At 44.2% G+C, this 17,758-nt stretch overlaps 1 protein-coding gene across 1 annotated transcript in view; it reads left to right on the top strand.

Moving 5' to 3' along the window:
* AK7 (adenylate kinase 7) overlaps positions 1 to 16,553 on the top strand; it is a 49,882-nt gene extending 33,329 nt beyond the window's left edge. Inside the window, exons 13-18 of the mRNA XM_084826781.1 lie at positions 2,267 to 2,395; positions 5,387 to 5,455; positions 8,092 to 8,289; positions 9,053 to 9,273; positions 14,580 to 14,738; positions 16,392 to 16,553. Coding sequence (XP_084682907.1) covers positions 2,267 to 2,395; positions 5,387 to 5,455; positions 8,092 to 8,289; positions 9,053 to 9,273; positions 14,580 to 14,738; positions 16,392 to 16,430 — 815 coding nt within the window. The 3' untranslated portion in view covers positions 16,431 to 16,553. The remainder of the gene's footprint in view (positions 1 to 2,266; positions 2,396 to 5,386; positions 5,456 to 8,091; positions 8,290 to 9,052; positions 9,274 to 14,579; positions 14,739 to 16,391) is intronic.
* The last annotated feature ends 1,205 nt before the right edge of the window (positions 16,554 to 17,758 follow it).

The raw sequence follows: 17,758 nt of genomic DNA, 5'->3' as shown, positions 1-17,758 counted from the left end.
GAAATCGACGAAAACAACAGAATGGGAAAGACTAGAGATCTCTTCAAGAAAATTGGAGATCTCAAGGGAACGTTTTGTGGAAAGACGGGCATGATAAAGGACAAAGAAGGCAGGGACCTAACAGAAGCAGATGAGATTAAGAAGAGGTGGCAAGAATACACAGAAGAACTATACAGGAAAGATCTGAATGTCCCTGATAGCCATGATAGTGCGGTCACTGAACTTGAGCCGGACATCCTCGAGAGTGAAGTCAAGTGGGCCTTAGGAAGCATTAGTAACAACAAAGCTAGCGGAGATGACAGTATTCCAGCCGAGCTATTTAAAATCCTAAAAGATGATGCTGTTAAAGTGCTGCATTCAATATGCCAACAAATCTGGAACACTCAACAGTGGCCACAAGACTGGAAAAGGTCAGTTTACATTCCAATTCCAAAGAAGGGCAACGCCAAAGAGTGTTCAAACTACCGCACAATTGTGCTCATTTCACATGCCAGCAAGGTGATGCTCAAAATCCTACAAGCTAGGCTTCAGCAGTATGCGAACCGAGAACTACCGGAAGTACAAGCTGGGTTTAGAAGAGGCAAAGGAACTAGAGATCAAATCGCCAACATTCGCTGCATCATGGAGAAAGCAAGAGAATTCCAGAAAAACGTCTATTTCTGCTTCATTGACTACGCTAAAGCCTTTGGTTGTGTGGATCACAACAAACTGTGGCAAATTCTGAAAGTGATGGGAGTACCAGACCATCTTACCTGTCTCCTGAGAAACCTGTACGAGGGTCAAGAAGCAACAGTAAGAACCAGACATGGAACAACCGAGTGGTTCAAAATTGGGAAAGGAGTACGACGAGGCTGCATATTGTCACCCTGCTTATTTAACTTATATGCAGAGTACATCATGAGAAATGCCGGGTTGGATGAATCAGAGGTCGGAATTAAGATTGCTGGGAGAATTATCAACAACCTCCGATATGCAGACGATACCACCCTAATGGCAGAAAGCGAAGAGGATCTCAAGAGCCTCTTGTTGAGGGTGAAAGAGGAGAGTGCAAAAGCTGGTTTGAAACTCAACATTAAAAAAACGAAGATCATGGCATCTGGCCCCATCACTTCCTGGCATATGGAAGGGGAAGAAATGGAAGCAGTGACAGATTTTACTTTCTTGGGCTCCAAGATCACCGCAGACGGTGACTGTAGCCATGAAATTAAAAGACGCTTGCTCCTTGGGAGGAAAGCTATGGCCAACCTAGACAGCATAGTAAGAAGCAGAGACATCACCTTGCCGACAAAGGTCCATCTAATCAAAGCTATGGTTTTCCCAGTAGTAATGTATGGCTGTGAGAGCTGGACTATAAGGAAGGCTGAGCGCCGAAGAATTGATGCTTTCGAACTGTGGTGCTGGAGAAGACTCTTACGAGTGCCCTGGACTGCAAGGAGGTCAAATCAGTCCATCCTAAAGGAAATCAACCCTGAGTGCTCATTGGAAGGACAGATAATGAAGCTGAAGCTCCAATATTTTGGCCACCTAATGCGAAGAGAAAACTCCCTGGAAAAGACCCTGATGCTGGGAAAGACTGAAGGCAAAAGGAGAAGGGGACGGCAGAGGATGAGATGGCTAGATAGCATCACGGATGCAATGAATATGAACTTGAGCACGCTTCGGGAGAGAGCGCAGGACAGGAAGGCCTGGCGTGCTATGGTCCATGGGGTCACAAAGAGTCGGACACGACTGAACGACTGAACAACAATACATAACACTGTGTGGAAACCCTGTTTTAATTGTTTCCAGCTAATTGCAGAAAAGCAATTCCTTGGCAGTGCCAAAGGGTTTTAGTGTGGAAACCATCAAAGAGGGATTCTATAGCCAGTCAAATTTTAAACGGAACTCTCTTCTCTCCGAGTGTGTCCCTTTATTTTCTCCAATTAAGTGAATGGGTTGCCATTCACTGTTATGGAGGAGGGGACAAAACTTGTGAGGGCAAAACTTGCCCTCCTCTCCTAACATGGGCTTGCCTGTGCCCCACTAACACAGACCTCACATATGGACAGTGTACCTGCCCCATGTCACCTCAGTTTTGCCACCCCAGCCCCTCAACTGTGCCCCAGATCATATTTCTTAGTTATGTTGGTGGGTGATGGAATGTAAGGAATTGACGTTTAGGTACACAGATGTTGGTAAATTTTAAATACTTATTTCTCAGGGAATCCTCCTCCCCAGCTATGAAAAATTAGGTTATTATAATAATGGGTGTTTCCTTTAAAACTAGGTCGTCTAGATGATAACTACGTGATTAGGTTCATGAAGGAAATGTTAACGTCTATGCCTTGTAAGAACCAAGGGTATGTTTTGGATGGGTTTCCAAAGACCTATGACCTGGCAAAGGACCTTTTTAACCGTGAGTATGAGTGTTCTGCTGTGCTAGTTATTACTGCTCAGTGCAATGTGTGACAAGTGCTATATTTCTAAGACCACCTACTCCAAAGTAGTCTTTCATGTTTAAAGAACTACCCTGAAACAAGTGTGTTCATGATTATGACTTACAATGTCTGTCTTCCATTAATGACCAGTACTGTTATTAGGTTGCTACCAGAAAGACAGGTGTTAAGAAAATCCAAAAGACCAAGATGGACAACTTACTCTGCAAAAAGGGCAACATTAGAAACACTAGATGGCTGCAGCTACTTTACACCATTTTCCTGAGGAAAACACACACACACACACACACACACACGCTGCTATTTGCCCTGTTAGGACAAATGTACTTATATACAGTTTGTACATGTACGTTTTCTCTACAAATAGCAGTTTCATGGGGATGATTTTCATTGGGAGGAAAGGTGAGGGGAAAGGGTTAAACCTTTCCCCAGGATAATGGTCCTGATCTGGATCCCCAGCCCCTGGCATCTGTTACGCCAAAATGTAAAGTGGTGGGAGAGTCAAGCATGGATCTCCATCATCTTGTTTAGTTTGGCCTTCAGACAGAGACATCTTTCTCTGGGCAATGTATTCTATGCATTTAGGTCACTATTGAAAGGCCCTGCTCCACACCCAAACAGTTTTGAGCAGCGTAGTTGAGAGAATCCCCAGGGCCTCCCCTGAGGATCTTAAGGGATGTGTGAGTTCGTATGGGGAAAGAGGCTCCCTGAGATTCCAAGAACCCAACTCCTATGCACTCTGAGGCCAGCCCTGTCTAAATAATGCACCAGTGGGGTTTGAATCACAAGCTCAGCTGAATTGCTAATCCTTTCTTACATACAAACCCTATCAGCAGAAAAAGGCACTGTCCACAGCCATAATTGCTCAGCTCAGGGATGACCACCTGGTAGCCCATAGGCCAGATCAGGTCCCCAAAGCCACCATATGTGGTTCCTGAATGCCTTACTGAGGGCCAAACTAGACAGATGTTGGAGATCCATGGCTGTATATTGCACAACCATTTTAACGCTGTTTAAAAAAGTAGCTGCAGGGTCCTGAATTGGACTGGGACCACAATGCTGGGTGGAAATGGTTAACTCCCCTCCACTAGCACCATGAATGCAATGGTGATGCAAGTTCTGATCCAAGATCTCCAGTGTCTTGTCCAGTTTAGCCTTGAATTTAAAGTATAGTTAAAAAAAAAAAACTTGCCCAAAGTTATTTCCTGTAAATGTTATTTTCTTGCTGCCTCACATACCAGAAAGGCAAGGGCCACTACCAATCCCCCTCTCAAAGGGATCTTTCAAGAAGCACATTACTTCCACTGCTGTGCCCATCAATGACCTCATACACCTGAGCACATATGCTCCGTATCTCGAACATCTTACTGCTGGGTGATGCTAACACTTACGATAGAACCAGACCAACTTTGAGGGATTGCATGTCAAAATACACTTCTAGCTGTGAGATGCGTGTCTGGAGAAAGCCCCCAAGAATACAGATACTGGTTATCCCTGGCTTAGGGAATAGTGAATTACTATTCAGCATCTCCGAAAAGCATGCTTCAAGTATGCCCACAGGTTTCAGTGCTTCCAGCTGCAGTGATTCCTCCAGGATCCGACAAGAGTTCTGCATCAGAAGTTACTGAGGGCACATCTGCATGGGGAGAATTCAAGCAGTTCTTCACTGCATCAGATTCCACACAAGCAACATTGCCCATTTGCTTCTATACCCAGCTTTCTCCTTGCAGGATGGGAAATCTGCTTGCTTAACAGGTCAGAGCAGTTTATACAGGAGGAATTCAAAGCTGCATCGTAACTTCTTTTTCACATATTGCCTCCTTTTATAGTGCATATGTACCAAACAAGAGTTGTTGAATGTTCCCATGCAGGAATGCCCTGAGATGTGTCACACATATAGGGATGGAATGTATGCTTGGCCACAATGTAATATATTATCAGTTACCAGGACAGCTATGATGTAGCATTATTTTACAGGCTTTGAGCCTTTGACACCCCTCCCCCCCCCCACTCTCTCATACACACTCACACCTCTTTTCACAGCCTTTTTAAAGAAATATTACATGTCAGGTTCACTAAAAGGCCTGGTGAAGACATGTTGCCTGGTCTTCAGACTGCGGTTAGGAAATTGGTAGCATCCATGGGCTCATATGCTCACTCTATCCTCCTCTTCATTGCCTCTTGCATGTGAATTTCCACTCCCCTTTCATATTTGGAGCAAACCATGGAGCAGAGTTATATATTTAATTGCAGTATTTTTATACTGCTCTTTGGTAAAAAAGAAAAGAAAAGGCTCCCAGAGTGGCTTGCAAAGATTAATAACCATACAGTCCTGTCCTCAGGTTTACAAATTAAAAGACACAACACAAAAGGAAAAGGGATTGGGAAGGAGGAGGGAAAGAAAAGCAAAATTCAGGCACTGGTTCTTAGTTGTTCTTATAGTTGTTCTTTCTGGCAGGGAAGGGCAAAACAAACTCCCTGCAGCTGTTCCTTCTCTGGCCAATATATGGGAGCAGATTGGTCTCCCCCTTGCCATGATGTTCTTTCTCCCAGTGGTGCAGCCTCCCAGTGGCCAGTTATATCTGCACCAGTGTTTTAGCTAACTAGTTAGCTCAACCCATAATTTTGCAAACCTGGTTTGAGACATCTAACCATGGTTGCAAACTGTGGTTTAGAGGTGACCATGGTTTGCAAAAATGTCAGTGCCAGGCATAACCGTGTGCCATGGATAGCTACAAAAATGAAAGGGGGTTGAGAATTCATGAGCAAGACGGGAGCAGAGAGAAGAAGAATCAGAAAGGAGCCTCTAAGCCTGGAGGTCAGGAGACAATGCAAGAGTTATATCTGCACTGGGCCAAAATATGTTGGCTGGTACTAGACATCTTTTGCAAACTGCAGGTATGCTAGATGCTATTTGAGACACGTTAATTGTAGTTTTATTTTCATTTTAGTTGAAGAGGAGGAAGAAGAGGATGATATGAGAGGCAAAGTGCATCACTATGACAAATTAATAACTCCTGGTAAGTTTGCTGTACTTAAGACCAAACTAGATGTCTTGGTCACAGCTCCACGTGTTTAAACCTGGATCTGCCCCAATCATATAGAAAGAGGGGATGGTGGTGGGGTGTGTGTGTCCCATTTTTAAAAGAAAAAAGCATGTGTTGGTACGGAGTGTAGAACCCTCCTCCCACCTTCGGTTTATTTTCTTGCAGCCCCTTCTGGTGACAGAACTTGGATGAGGAAAAGAGTTCTTGGGGAGAAGGGAATGTATATGTTACCTTTAAGAGCAAAGCCCTCTCAAAAAGGCTTACCCCCTCTCACTACCTTCTGGGTCTGCCCTTCCAGAAAGGACCAGAGAAACAAAGGACCAGGGGCACCATAACACCATACCTCCAAGTCCCACCCTGGAGAGATAATCGAAAAGGATACCTTAATCAATAGTTTTGACAGCTGGTGGGAGGTCCAGGAGACCCAACAGGTTTGCACTCCCCCATCCATTCGCCAGTGTAAGTCATCCACCAGGGTGAACAGGCTGGAAGCCAGATGGTAATGGATCCAAATAATCAATGTCTTTCTTGAGGTGAGAAGCCACTACTCACCCTAATACTTTGCTCAAGGATGGTAAATTGGACTTAGTGGAAGTTGCTCAAAGCAATAGGGTCCAAACTAGATTTCGTCAATAAAGGTCAAACTGCTGCCTCCTTCAAGGTGACTGGGACCACACCCTCCTTCAAAAGGGCATTGACAACCTCTGAGGTCCAAATGGAAAGCCTAATCCTGGCCAATGTCAGTGATAAGGAAGGACAAGGACCTAAGGAGCAGATAAATCAATGGAAACACTTTAGAGGACTAGATTACATACGTCTTTCAACTTATTATCATCCTATATAGTCATAGCAAACTCATTCTCACAGTGTGGATATGTATATAGCCAAAACAGCACCATCCACACACAAGAGGGAGGTATAAGCAGCCTTGGGGAACTACAAGGTTTGCAGAAGTACAAAACATCTTTAGGGGAAAAAATCCGAAAAACCACGGGGCAGAACCCCAAAACCAGTTCACTTAGGACTGAGCATGCTCAGTGGGGATGGAAAGCTGATCTTTGAAGAGGGAAACAATGGAAAATTGCGAGGAGGGGGAATGAAATGGAGTATCCTGGAAGAGGGCATGGCTGACTGTCTTGGAGCCCTGGGCAGGCAAACTCCAACCACAACGTTTTGTTGTCAGTCCAGCTATTAAATTTATGAGTTGCTTTTCTGTACAGCGCTCAAGGTTGGGGCACTACTACTGGCTGGGGTATGATGGGAGCTGTAGGACTTTTTTTGTCTAAACATGCATGGATTGCACTCTGAGACATTTTAAGTGTAAACCTAGTAATATAAAGTGACAAACATATGTTATATGTGTTTGGCTGCAGCTCCTTCTTGAGTGTACACTTAGTTGGAAGCTCAGATTTGCCTCTGTGTACTGTGTCCAAATGTAACCCAACTCCCTCTTAGTCTTTGTGGAATATGCCTGCCATATATCCTTCACACATAATTCTCAATATATCTTTGTGAAATATATCCTTTTGTAAAAACATGGCATCCATGACCATGTAATAGATGTAGGGAAATAATCTTGCTTGGGGAGTGGGATGGGGGGGAACCTAAATTAATGTTCTGTCTTTTTGTGTTCACAAAAAGACACAACATCATTGAGGGGGCTTAGCTTGCTGCTGTTCCTCACCTTTAAAATATGGCTAGATGAGGCTAATGGGTCTGACGAAGCACCCTCAGTGGTCTCCCTTAACCTAGAAGTGGCAGGGCATGGAAAGTGAGAATTTTGTCTTGCTGCTTCTTGCCTTCCATGGGTTCTCCATGCAGATTGAGAAAGGTGGTGCTGTGGGGGATGGGCTCTTCATCAGTCTTGGAGCCCTGGCAAATGCCCAACCAAGCTACTTTTGGAGCCTGTCTGGTTGAGCCAAATTCTATTGAATTCAGGGCCAGACCTACCCTGAGGCAGAGTGAGGCAGTTGCTTCAGGCAGCCTGTTTAAAGGGGCAGCAAATTGTTCACTGTTCTATTAATATTGTATTTTTACTGCTAGAGATGAGGAGAGGCATTTCTGGGATTTTCTGCCTCGTGTGCCCAAATAGTGTACCGGGCTTTGCATCCTATGTACCTTGACTTGGGTGGGTAAGGGGCACCGGCAGCAACACATCTTGGGCCAGCCCTGACTGAATTGAGACAGTGGCCTGGTGCACACGTTACGACAACCCAGAGTATGGGTTGAATATGGGTTGAGTATGGGGTGTTGTTGAATTGTGAGTTGTCATTACGTGTAAACCCCATACTATGGTTTAACTATGGGTTGTTAACCATGAACAACCCAGAGTTCACAAGCCAACAACAAACCTTGGGTGTCTTCCTGGATTGTTTGTGGTTATCAATCCATAGTTAAATCATAGTGCAAGTTTCGCCCAGAACAACAACCCACAATTCAATGACAATCCACGATTCAATGACAACCCATGCTCAACCTGTACTCTTAAGTTGTTGTTACATGCGAACAAGAACCCTGGGAAGCACACAGCCTACAAAGAAAAAGAGAGCCAATGAAGTGAATCAGACTATCCTGACAACCCTAACTCTCTTAATTGTTTTGCTCTGCAGACTATGTCGTTTCTTTGAATGCCTCTGATGAATTTCTGAAAAACAGGATCATGAATCTTCCTGAAAGTATTGTTGCTGGAACTCATTATTCTCAGGACCGATACTTGAGATCCTTAAGTCTTTTCAGGGAGTTGAACACTGAGGATGAGACTGTTCTCAACTATTTTGATGAACTAGAAATACATCCACAGAATATTGGTATGGTAGAAAATACATTTAATTGCTTATTCCCCACCCCGTCCCACCACCCTTACATAGCTAGTTCAGTGGATTTTAATCATTTTGTGCCATTGTAGTGTATGTCATTCAGCTGAATTAAATGATGAACAATTGAAGCCAGACCACGAATTTGTGTTGTTTTCTGAGAGTATCTTATATTTTTAGACCAGCCTACAAGCTAAATGAGCAGAGAATTAGAAGAGAATTAGAAATGTAATGATGAATTTAATTAGGCTTTTATATTCTGTCTACTAATTAGAAGTTGAAGCTTGTTATATATTATTTGAAGTAGAAGCTTTCCCCTGTTGGTTTCCTATTTCTTGAACCACCTTTCTAGACTGGTGATAGGTTGCAAAAGAGAATGAAAACATCAAAAGGCAAGAGTTCTTGCCCTCCGTAATCCACATATAACCTCAAGTGAGTTAGTAAAAAGGAGTCAACATGTCTATAAAATTCACAAGAAGCTGCCTAATAACCACAAGAAATCCTGGAATGTAAAAGGCTATACTTTATTTGGCTAAATTATATGTAATTAATAATGGGGAGATAATTGTAAGCCATGATTTTATTTATTTATTTGGAAGCTCTGTAGTATAAATATGTGCTGACCAGTTAATGGTCTTGTGAAGTGAATGTCTGAGCTCTTTTGGAATGTCTGAGCTCTTCTTCCCACAATGCTAGCTGTAGTTCAGATAGTTTTTCATGAGTGTAATTCACCATTTTCTTTCTCTGTACTTGAAAGATGTATCAAAGTTTGAGGGTCTGGAGAACAGAGTTATAGCGAAGGAAATCATCAAAAAGATTGGCGAGCCTCGAAATTATGGTTTGACAGAGGATGAAATGGAAGAACTTGAACGGAAACAAGCAGAAGAACGGCTTACCAGAGAAGCTAAAGAAAAGGCAGATTTGGAGCAGAGAGAAGCTGAAGAAAGAACTAAAAAACTGACAAATTGGGAAGAATGGGTAAGCTAATCCCAAGCACTCAATAATTCTAATATAGTCAGATTTATTATCCCCCACAGCACCTCTAAGCAGGCTGTTCACACACTGCAGGTGAGAAGGAGAGGAAGGGAACTCTTTTGCCACTGTTCCTCTCAAGTAACTCCACTGGAAAGGAAAGGCAGCAGTACATCACTGAATGATTTAGATGCCTTGCTTCTGCATAACTAGTAAATGTGATCAGGAGAAGCAATGGCAACTCAATGAATGGACCCCCAGTATTTGATAACTGTACTGATCTTTCCTCTCTAGTGTAACCCAGGGATTTCCCTGAGTGAAATCGGTTTGGGCTAAATACATTCTCAGTTCTGTGTACCAAAGTCCTTTTCACAGACCCTTCCATTTGTGTTCATTTACATATATACAGGTTAAGCAGATACGGTTTTAACACTCTGACAGATGTCTCAAGATCCACTGCTGCCACAACAGACTTGGGTGGAAGGCAGCCACTATCCTAAGATGATTCCAGGGCTTACTCATCCTTTTCTTAGTCTGCCTTTCCTCAGATTGCCAGTCTTATGTTCTCTCTCTCTCTCTCTCTCTCTCTCTCTCTCTCTCACACACACACACACACACACACACACACAAACAGTTTGATGACATTACCCCCAGCCAAAATGCCTCTCCCCTTCCAGAACAGACTGTGGTGATTTCCTAATCGCTGTGGGCCATCTATTGATAGCAATTTGTTAATCTCCTTAACAAAAGGGGTATCTGCTGATAACAATCAGTGAATCTCCCAAACACAGAAGATATCCCAGGGTAGAACTAGGGATGTCAGAGAATTTCGCCACGAATCTCAGGGAGGCCGAATGCCAGCGCATTCGGCCCCCCGAAATCGGTGGCGAGACGGTCTGCCCCCCCCCCCCAGGACGGGACTTACCTTGGGCGAATCCTCCTGGCAGCGGCGGCTCCGGGGCGGCGGCGGCGGCTGCAGCAGCCGGTCTTCTGACCGGCTGCCGCCGCTGCCATTTCCAGTAAAAAAACCCAAAAAACAAAAAAAGTGATAGGCTACATAAAGATTTACGTAGCCTATCACGGCTGAGTAAAAAAACAAAACAAAAACCGTGCGTACGCAAATGGCGGCGCCCATGGGCGCCGCCATTTGCGTTCCTTATTTTGGCACGTCTACGCTATTTGCGTTCCCCTTATTTTCACCATAGTCTACGTAAATGTTTACGTAGACTACACGTGCCAAAATAAGGAACGCAAATGGCGGCGCCCATGGGTGCCGCCATTTGCGTACACGCGGGTTTTTTCTTTTTCTTTTTACTCAGCCGTGATAGGCTACGTAAACATTTACGTAGCATATCACGGCTGACTGCAGGGACGCAAACGGCGGCGGCTACGGCCGCCGCCATTTGCACACCCGGCCAGCCAGGATTCAGGGGCGGAGGGACGGAGCGCCTCCCCCCCCAGCCAGAATTTCTGGGGGGAGGGACAGAGCGCCTCCCCCCCACCGCGAATCAATTTCGTGAGAAGGTAAGTGACTTTCGTACATCCCTAGGTAGAACTGCCCAAATGGGTTTTGACTTGAGCGGAGGACAGGAAGGCCTGGCGTGCTATGGTCCATGGGGTCACAAAGAGTCGGACACGACTGAACAATGACTTAATGACTGAACAACAACAATGGGTGGGAAGCCTGTGGCCCTCCAAATGTTGCTGGACTACAACACTGATCACCCCTGACCATCAGCCTTGCTAGCTGGGACCGATGAAATTTGGAGTCCAACAACATTTGTAATCCACTCAGGTAACGTCTGTTACTCGGCAGATTAAAAAAATAATTATTTAACATCGCGGGGGGGGGGGGGCAGACACACAGTTTTCACAACCCTGCTTTAAAGTCATGGATTTATGGGATTGGAAGAGGCCTATGAAAAGTCATCCATGATTAAAAGCACATTACATTCTCATCACACATACAGATTCCTCCAGGTCAAAAATTATTCCCTTTGGCAGTGGCAATTGACACCATCGTATTAGCAAGACAAAAGACAAGGGCTTCTACAGCATCAAAATCCCTTCAGGCTTCCACTTTCATGCCTGCTTGCAGATGAAGGCTGGAGTTCACTACATTCCCTTGCAAATTTGTGCTCCACACCTGTAGCAATCTCTGCAGCTGCACATAGGGCCTCAAAGCACCTCTCCAGGAAAAGAACCAGGTTCCTAGTCCCTATGGCAAACTCTTCCTTGCTCCACCCCTTTCCTGAAACTGGTTTTTGGGCCAATCCAATTCACACCCTGATCCAAACTGCAGATCCAAGGCCAGCCATAAGTCTGGGGGAATATTCTTCAGGATAAGCTGAGCCAGTCCACTCATGCTGGCAGCAAGGAATCCGCCTTCTCTGTCCATTTTACGGTCATTTTTAATCAATCAAACAGAAGCAAGTAACTTTCCCAGTCACATTTGCCCCCATAACTCACAGGCTTCTGGCTGGCTCTCACTGCTGGGGCTGGCATCTGGAGTGCACTGAGTGAGCGTAGGGGCCTGATCGCACCCACTAGGGCAGTCACAGGGTCTCCATCAGGAAAAATAGTCAAAGGATTTTATCTCACCCAAGTCTCGTAGCAGTGGCTACTCATCTCACACACCCTGTCAGCTTTAGCTCCTGCATTCTTCCTTCCACGTCTGTATGTGGGCTGGAGAAAGCTACCAGCAGCTTCTCATTTCCAGGCTGTAGCTTGTCCCTGCTGCATGTCACTCAGTTTCTCCTGCTCCATCTCCATCACGTTCTCTTGCCACCTTGGGGCTTCAGCTTCTTGCTTTCTCTGGACAATCAAAGTCTCTTGCTTCTCTGACTGTGAATTGCCACAGCCCGAGCCCTTCAGCCGCCTATCTGCTCCCTGGATCTCTTCTGTCTCACCCAACTGGGTACCTTGCAGCTGGCCCTCCAGTCAACTTTAACCTTTTGCTGTGGCTGTACCAACAAGGCTGTCACTACTCAAGGCTGAGACTCCACAGCTGCACAGCTGCACTTTGGAGGTTCCCACACTGTCCATTTTTACTTCAAGGCTCTTAAGTTGTATGTTGCTGCTGAAACATTTAGCTTCACTTGGTCTAGAAGTGTTGCTGCGCCTTCCTCCATGCTAGTTCAGTCAGCTCACAGTTCCTCCCTAAGGAAACAAAATCCCACCCTGACCACGGTGTTATGTGCATTCTCCGAGCGGTGAGAAGTTTCAGGAGTGCAGTGCCTACGCGGGCTTGGTCTCTTTTGGAATGAGGCTTACTGGTGTTGTGTAATACTTGTATTTATTTACAGGTATACAGGTTGACAGTGGCACATACCCCAGACCTAATAGTCTTGTCTCCTCGCCCTCCCTTTAGATGACAACATATATTACTTAGCTGTGAAGCACGCAACTAACATTTCTCTTCCTCATCCTGTGCTTTACAACTGCTTCTATGTTGTTGATATATTAAAGTCAACCCTTCCCCCACTTGCTAACCCTGTTTGTTTTTTTAAAGAAAAGAATACTCTGAGCATGTGCAGTTTTGCATTTTAAACTCAAATTAAAGAATTGTCTTGAGTGCAAGAATACAATGGAGTTTGCTTCTGCTGCTTTGACTTGAAACACATTTTCTTGGGAATAAGCACAAAATGAGCATCTGTTACCATGTTCATGCCTGGCCAGTCACTCCCTGATTATAACATATTATTTTAAATCAGGTGCTGATGCTGGGCCTGTTTGCCACTGCCCTGATCAGCTGCCACTTTCTTGGTGGTCATTTGGGGGGCCATTGGGCTGTAGGGCCCTGGACTTCGGCCCCAACGTCCATCCCTAGCTGCATCACTGCAGGTTGAGCATAGGTGGAGGTACAGTTTTAATTTAACCCCCATCCCATAATATGTCCTTTTTTCAAGGCCCTAATGTGTCTATTTGTCTCAGTTCCAAATGCATTTTTGTAGAAATCATTCACACTGATTTTTAATGAAATATATTCCCAAGTACTTGAAATGTAGATTGGGGTCATAAGAAATAATAGCTAAAGAATGGGAGGGAACATAGCACACTGGTAGAGCAAATGCTTTGCAAGCAGAGGATCCCAGGTTCAATCCCTGGTGTCACCAGCTAAAAATATCAGGTAGCAGATGATGTAAAAGACCTCTGCCCTGGAGAGCTCTTGGTAGTCGGTGCAGGCAGGGCTGAACTACAAGGACAAATAATCTGACCTGGAATTAGGCAGTTTCTTATGCTCCTGTGCGAAATACATAACACTGTGGGGGCTTGTTTTGGGACCATTTTCCACACAGATAGCAGGTGCATATACAAAACCCCATCATGATAATCTATTTTGGAGTTAGAACACAGAAATGGAATAATACTTGTATGATTGCAACAGGAAACAACCTATGCACAGGTGGTATGGAATTTTTCACATGGAATGATGTATGTTTTCCATATATGTCTTAGAGATATTTTAAAATATGGACAGCGGTTAATAATAATAATAATAATAATTTCATTGTACTGCTGCTGCTGCTATTTTTATTGAGTTTTACTGTTGTACCCTGGCTTGGGAGGTCTCCTACCTTGAAAGGAGGCCAAGAAATATTTTAAGGGTGCAGTCCTATCAGGATGGCCATAAGCCTCCGAACTCGGAGGAGTGGCAGGGGCAATCTTCACCTCCACGCTCCTCCCTCTCTGCATTTGGATAGATGGGCTTTTTCACCCATCCAGTTGGCGCTATGCACAGCGGGAGGGAAGGAGGCTGGGGAGGCCTGGGGATACAGTGTAAGCTGCCCTCCACAGCCCCGTCCCCTCCATGTCCACCGGCACACTCACTTTCCCTCATCTCCAAAGTTGCTTTTGTGAGCTCGGAGAGGCAGCCGGTGCAGTTCTCTCTGCGCCAGCTGCGAGGAGGAGGGGGAGGGGTCAAGGAGCTCAGATTCCTGGCTTCCAGGTCAGAGCAGTGTCTCCGACCTCGGATGCAAAAATCTGAACTATCCCATGCCCCCCCCGAAATTCTTTAAATAACCTAATAATAATAATAATAATAATAATAATATGTGGGAAATATGACAGCAGTGTTCAGACATTTTCTGTTGTGTCAACGTCTTCCTTTGGGCATGCACATGATTCTTAAGGTATGCAAGGTTAAATTCCAGCAGCATATATTTTAATTCATTTAGAACTCAGGCAGCCAGGTACACAAAATGGAATGTGTTTTTAAAGGTCAGATTCCTATTCCCAGATCTTGTCTAGATTTTGTGTTCTGTTTAAGCATAAATTAGATATATACAGATTTTTCTCCCATCTTTTGTTAGAATAAACGTTTAGATGAAGTGAAGAGGCAAGAACAAGAGCTTCTGGAAGCTCAGTCCATTCCATTGAGAAACTACTTAATGAAGCATGTCATGCCCACTCTTATGCAAGGCTTGAATCAATGCTGCATGGTGAGGCCAGATGACCCTGTTGACTTTCTGGTAAGGAAATACTTACATTTTCTCAGTATGTGTGGATATGTTTGTCTGTCTATTTCAGACTGAAACCAAAAATGATGTTGTCAATGGGGGCTGGTGCCTCCAACATCAGTGCGGCTGTGAATCCTAGACATGCTGCTCTGCCATAGCAAACCTGACCAAGATTCCTACAGCACCCTGCCTTTATCCCAGTCATCTTCTCAGCGACAGGTTCCTCCACTAGTCACTATAGTGCCATCAGCACAATTCCTTTGAGACTGAAATATTAATTTTGAAATTGATCTCATTTGTGCAATTGGGAAAAATCAGGCTGTGCACCTCAGAAGGGCCCAAGTTACTTCTCAGTAAAGCTGCAGGTAATCTACCAGTGACCTAGTAGGTTCTCTTCACTGGCCTCTTGCTCTCCATCCATCATGCCTGCAGGCTGACTAGAGTCCACACGTCTGCTTATTCCTCCCTCTGAGCCCTCTTTAACCCTCAGGAGAAGCCTCATTAGGCTTCCTGCGCAATTTGTTAACAGAGTTCTACAAATAGACCTTTTGGTTGGCTTTTGCTTCTAGTCCAATTTCCTATAGGAGTGCATGGGACCATGTTCCCACACAGTAGCAACTTCCTTTCCAGTCTCTACCATACCTCTGGCTCTCTATGGCTGTGATCAGTAGCCCTGTTTTATGGTGCCTTTTACCACCACAGACATGAACAGTGCAATCCTCCATGTTTACTTAGAATTACATTTCACTAAGTCCAGTTGAGCTTACTCATAGGTGCGTAGGATTCCCTTCTGTGGATACCAACTTGGCAGTATGTTCTGCTGATTTTAGATCAGTAGAACTAACATCTAAGCAATATTTTAGGATTGCAGTATAAACCATCTTTACATTGCAATCCTATCCATGCCTACTGGAAAGTAAGTCCTTTGGAGTTCAATGGGACTTAGTCCTGGGTAGGTGTATATAGGATTGCAGCCTAAGGTTGCAAACCTGTACACACTTACCTGGGAGTAAGCCTCATTGAACGCAATAGTATTTACTTCTCAGTAGACGCATATAGGCTTGCCTAGGAAATGTACTTTGTCATATTAACGCATTAAATTTAGGGCTGATCACTGGATGACAATTAGTTCAAGTATTGTGGGAGAAGGAGAAAAAAATCTATCTGTGTTCTCCCCCATGCATAATTTTATAAACCTGTATTATGTCCCTTGAATATGAACTTGAGCACGCTCCGGGAGAGAGCGCAGGACAGGAAGGCCTGGCGTGCTATGGTCCATGGGGTCACGAAGAGTCGGACACGACTGAACGACTGAACAACAACAACAACAACATTATGTCCCTCCCTTAGGTGGTCACCTAGGCAGCACTCCCACAACAAGAGCAATTTATATCTTTGCAACCTTATGCACCTAATGTTTGGTATTAATCTTTTTTAATAATGTGATTGCAAGTAATGGGCACTACAGCAAATGGATGTGCCAAGCAAAAGATGCCATTAAAGCTATGCCAGTGCAAGCCATTATCCAGAACCATGGCTATACCAGAAGCATCTGATAGCTTGAATGCAGTCCGCTTCCATTAATTTGGGGAGATGCAAAAGCTGACAGCTTTACATTATGGGAAAATGGTCACTGTTTTACCTTGTAAATGTTTTAATCAACAGGCAGAATACCTCTTCAAGAATAATCCTGAATTTGACTAAGAAGTGTTAAACGTTGTTGTGTTATCAGTGACAGTTACACCATATTATATTTCCTTTAAAATTATTATTATTGTAAAATAGCATTTTGAGGCTGGAATAAAATGTTTTATGATTGTTCAAGATATCTGGAATTTGTAGTTCATTACAGGTAAATTCATTTGCCCTCAAAAGTGCTGTGACAACTAATAGCACGTAGGAAGAGCACAGAGCACAGAGGCAGCATGCAGGAAAGGGTTAAGTGCCCCTTTCACACCATTTCTTTGTTCTAAATCTGGAAGTGCCTTTTCCTGAAGAAGAAGAAGAAGAAGAAGAAGAAGAAGAAGAAGAAGAAGAAGAAGAAGAAGAAGACACACCCTGCACAGGCTTTGGTTAAATGTGTTTGTTTGTAACTTGCACTAGAGCCCTAAAAGTAAAAGTAGAGGGAGATGAGGACTTTGGAATTGCCTTACTAGATTACACCAAAGGTCCTTTTATAATCCTATGCAAGTTTACTCTGAGCTGAAAGTAACTCTCACTGGTCAATGGCGCTCATGCCTAAGTACATGTGCATGGGATTACACTTTTAGGGTCCAATCCTATGCATGTTTGGCTAGAAAAAAAAATCCTACAACTCTCAGCAAGCCCCAGACTTAAGCCTAAGTCTAATATTTTGTCTCTAACATTGGCATATAAATTGTCTCTGGGAAGCTCACAAGCATAATTATCCCCTGAATCTGGTGAATGGAGGTATGGTGTCTCCAGATGTGGACGTTCCATTTAGTTTCCACGGATAGGCCTATTTTCTGTGAATAAGCTACTAGCTATCACCACCACATCTGTAATGAATTCCAGACCTATTTAGACTTTCTCTATCAGGAATGAATAACATTCATTGCCCCATCCTCTACCCTTTCCAGCTCTATGATATCTTCATAAGAATACTTAGTTTTACTTTCAACCCAATTCCTAAGACTGGATTTGTGCTTTTCTCTGCCTGATGCTTTCATTGAGCTTGCACTGTGACTCCAAAGTCCGTAGTCCCAACCAACTCCAACCCCATTAGCATTTATGTGAAGTTAGGTTTTGTTTTGGTTGTTTTGTCCCATTGTTCATAGATTTGTCCTTAGAATGCTAGTTTACGGAAGATAGAAAGCTGCCTTATACTGAGTCAGAACACTAGTCCATCTAGGTCAGTATTGTCTACACTGACTGGCAACAACTCCCCAGGGTTTCAGCCAGGGATCTTTTCCAGACCTAGCTGGAGATGCTGTGGATTAAACCTAGGACCTTATGCATGCAAAGCATGTGCTCTACTATGGAGCTCCTGCTCTTCCCCTCTTAATGTTAGC

This window comes from Heloderma suspectum, chromosome 1, assembly GCF_057233095.1.
Source record: "Heloderma suspectum isolate Gila_16-S chromosome 1, 16-S_ref, whole genome shotgun sequence".
Lineage (NCBI taxonomy): Eukaryota > Metazoa > Chordata > Lepidosauria > Squamata > Helodermatidae > Heloderma > Heloderma suspectum.
Note: the sequence above shows the minus strand (reverse complement) of the source record. Positions and strands in the feature narration are given on the sequence as shown.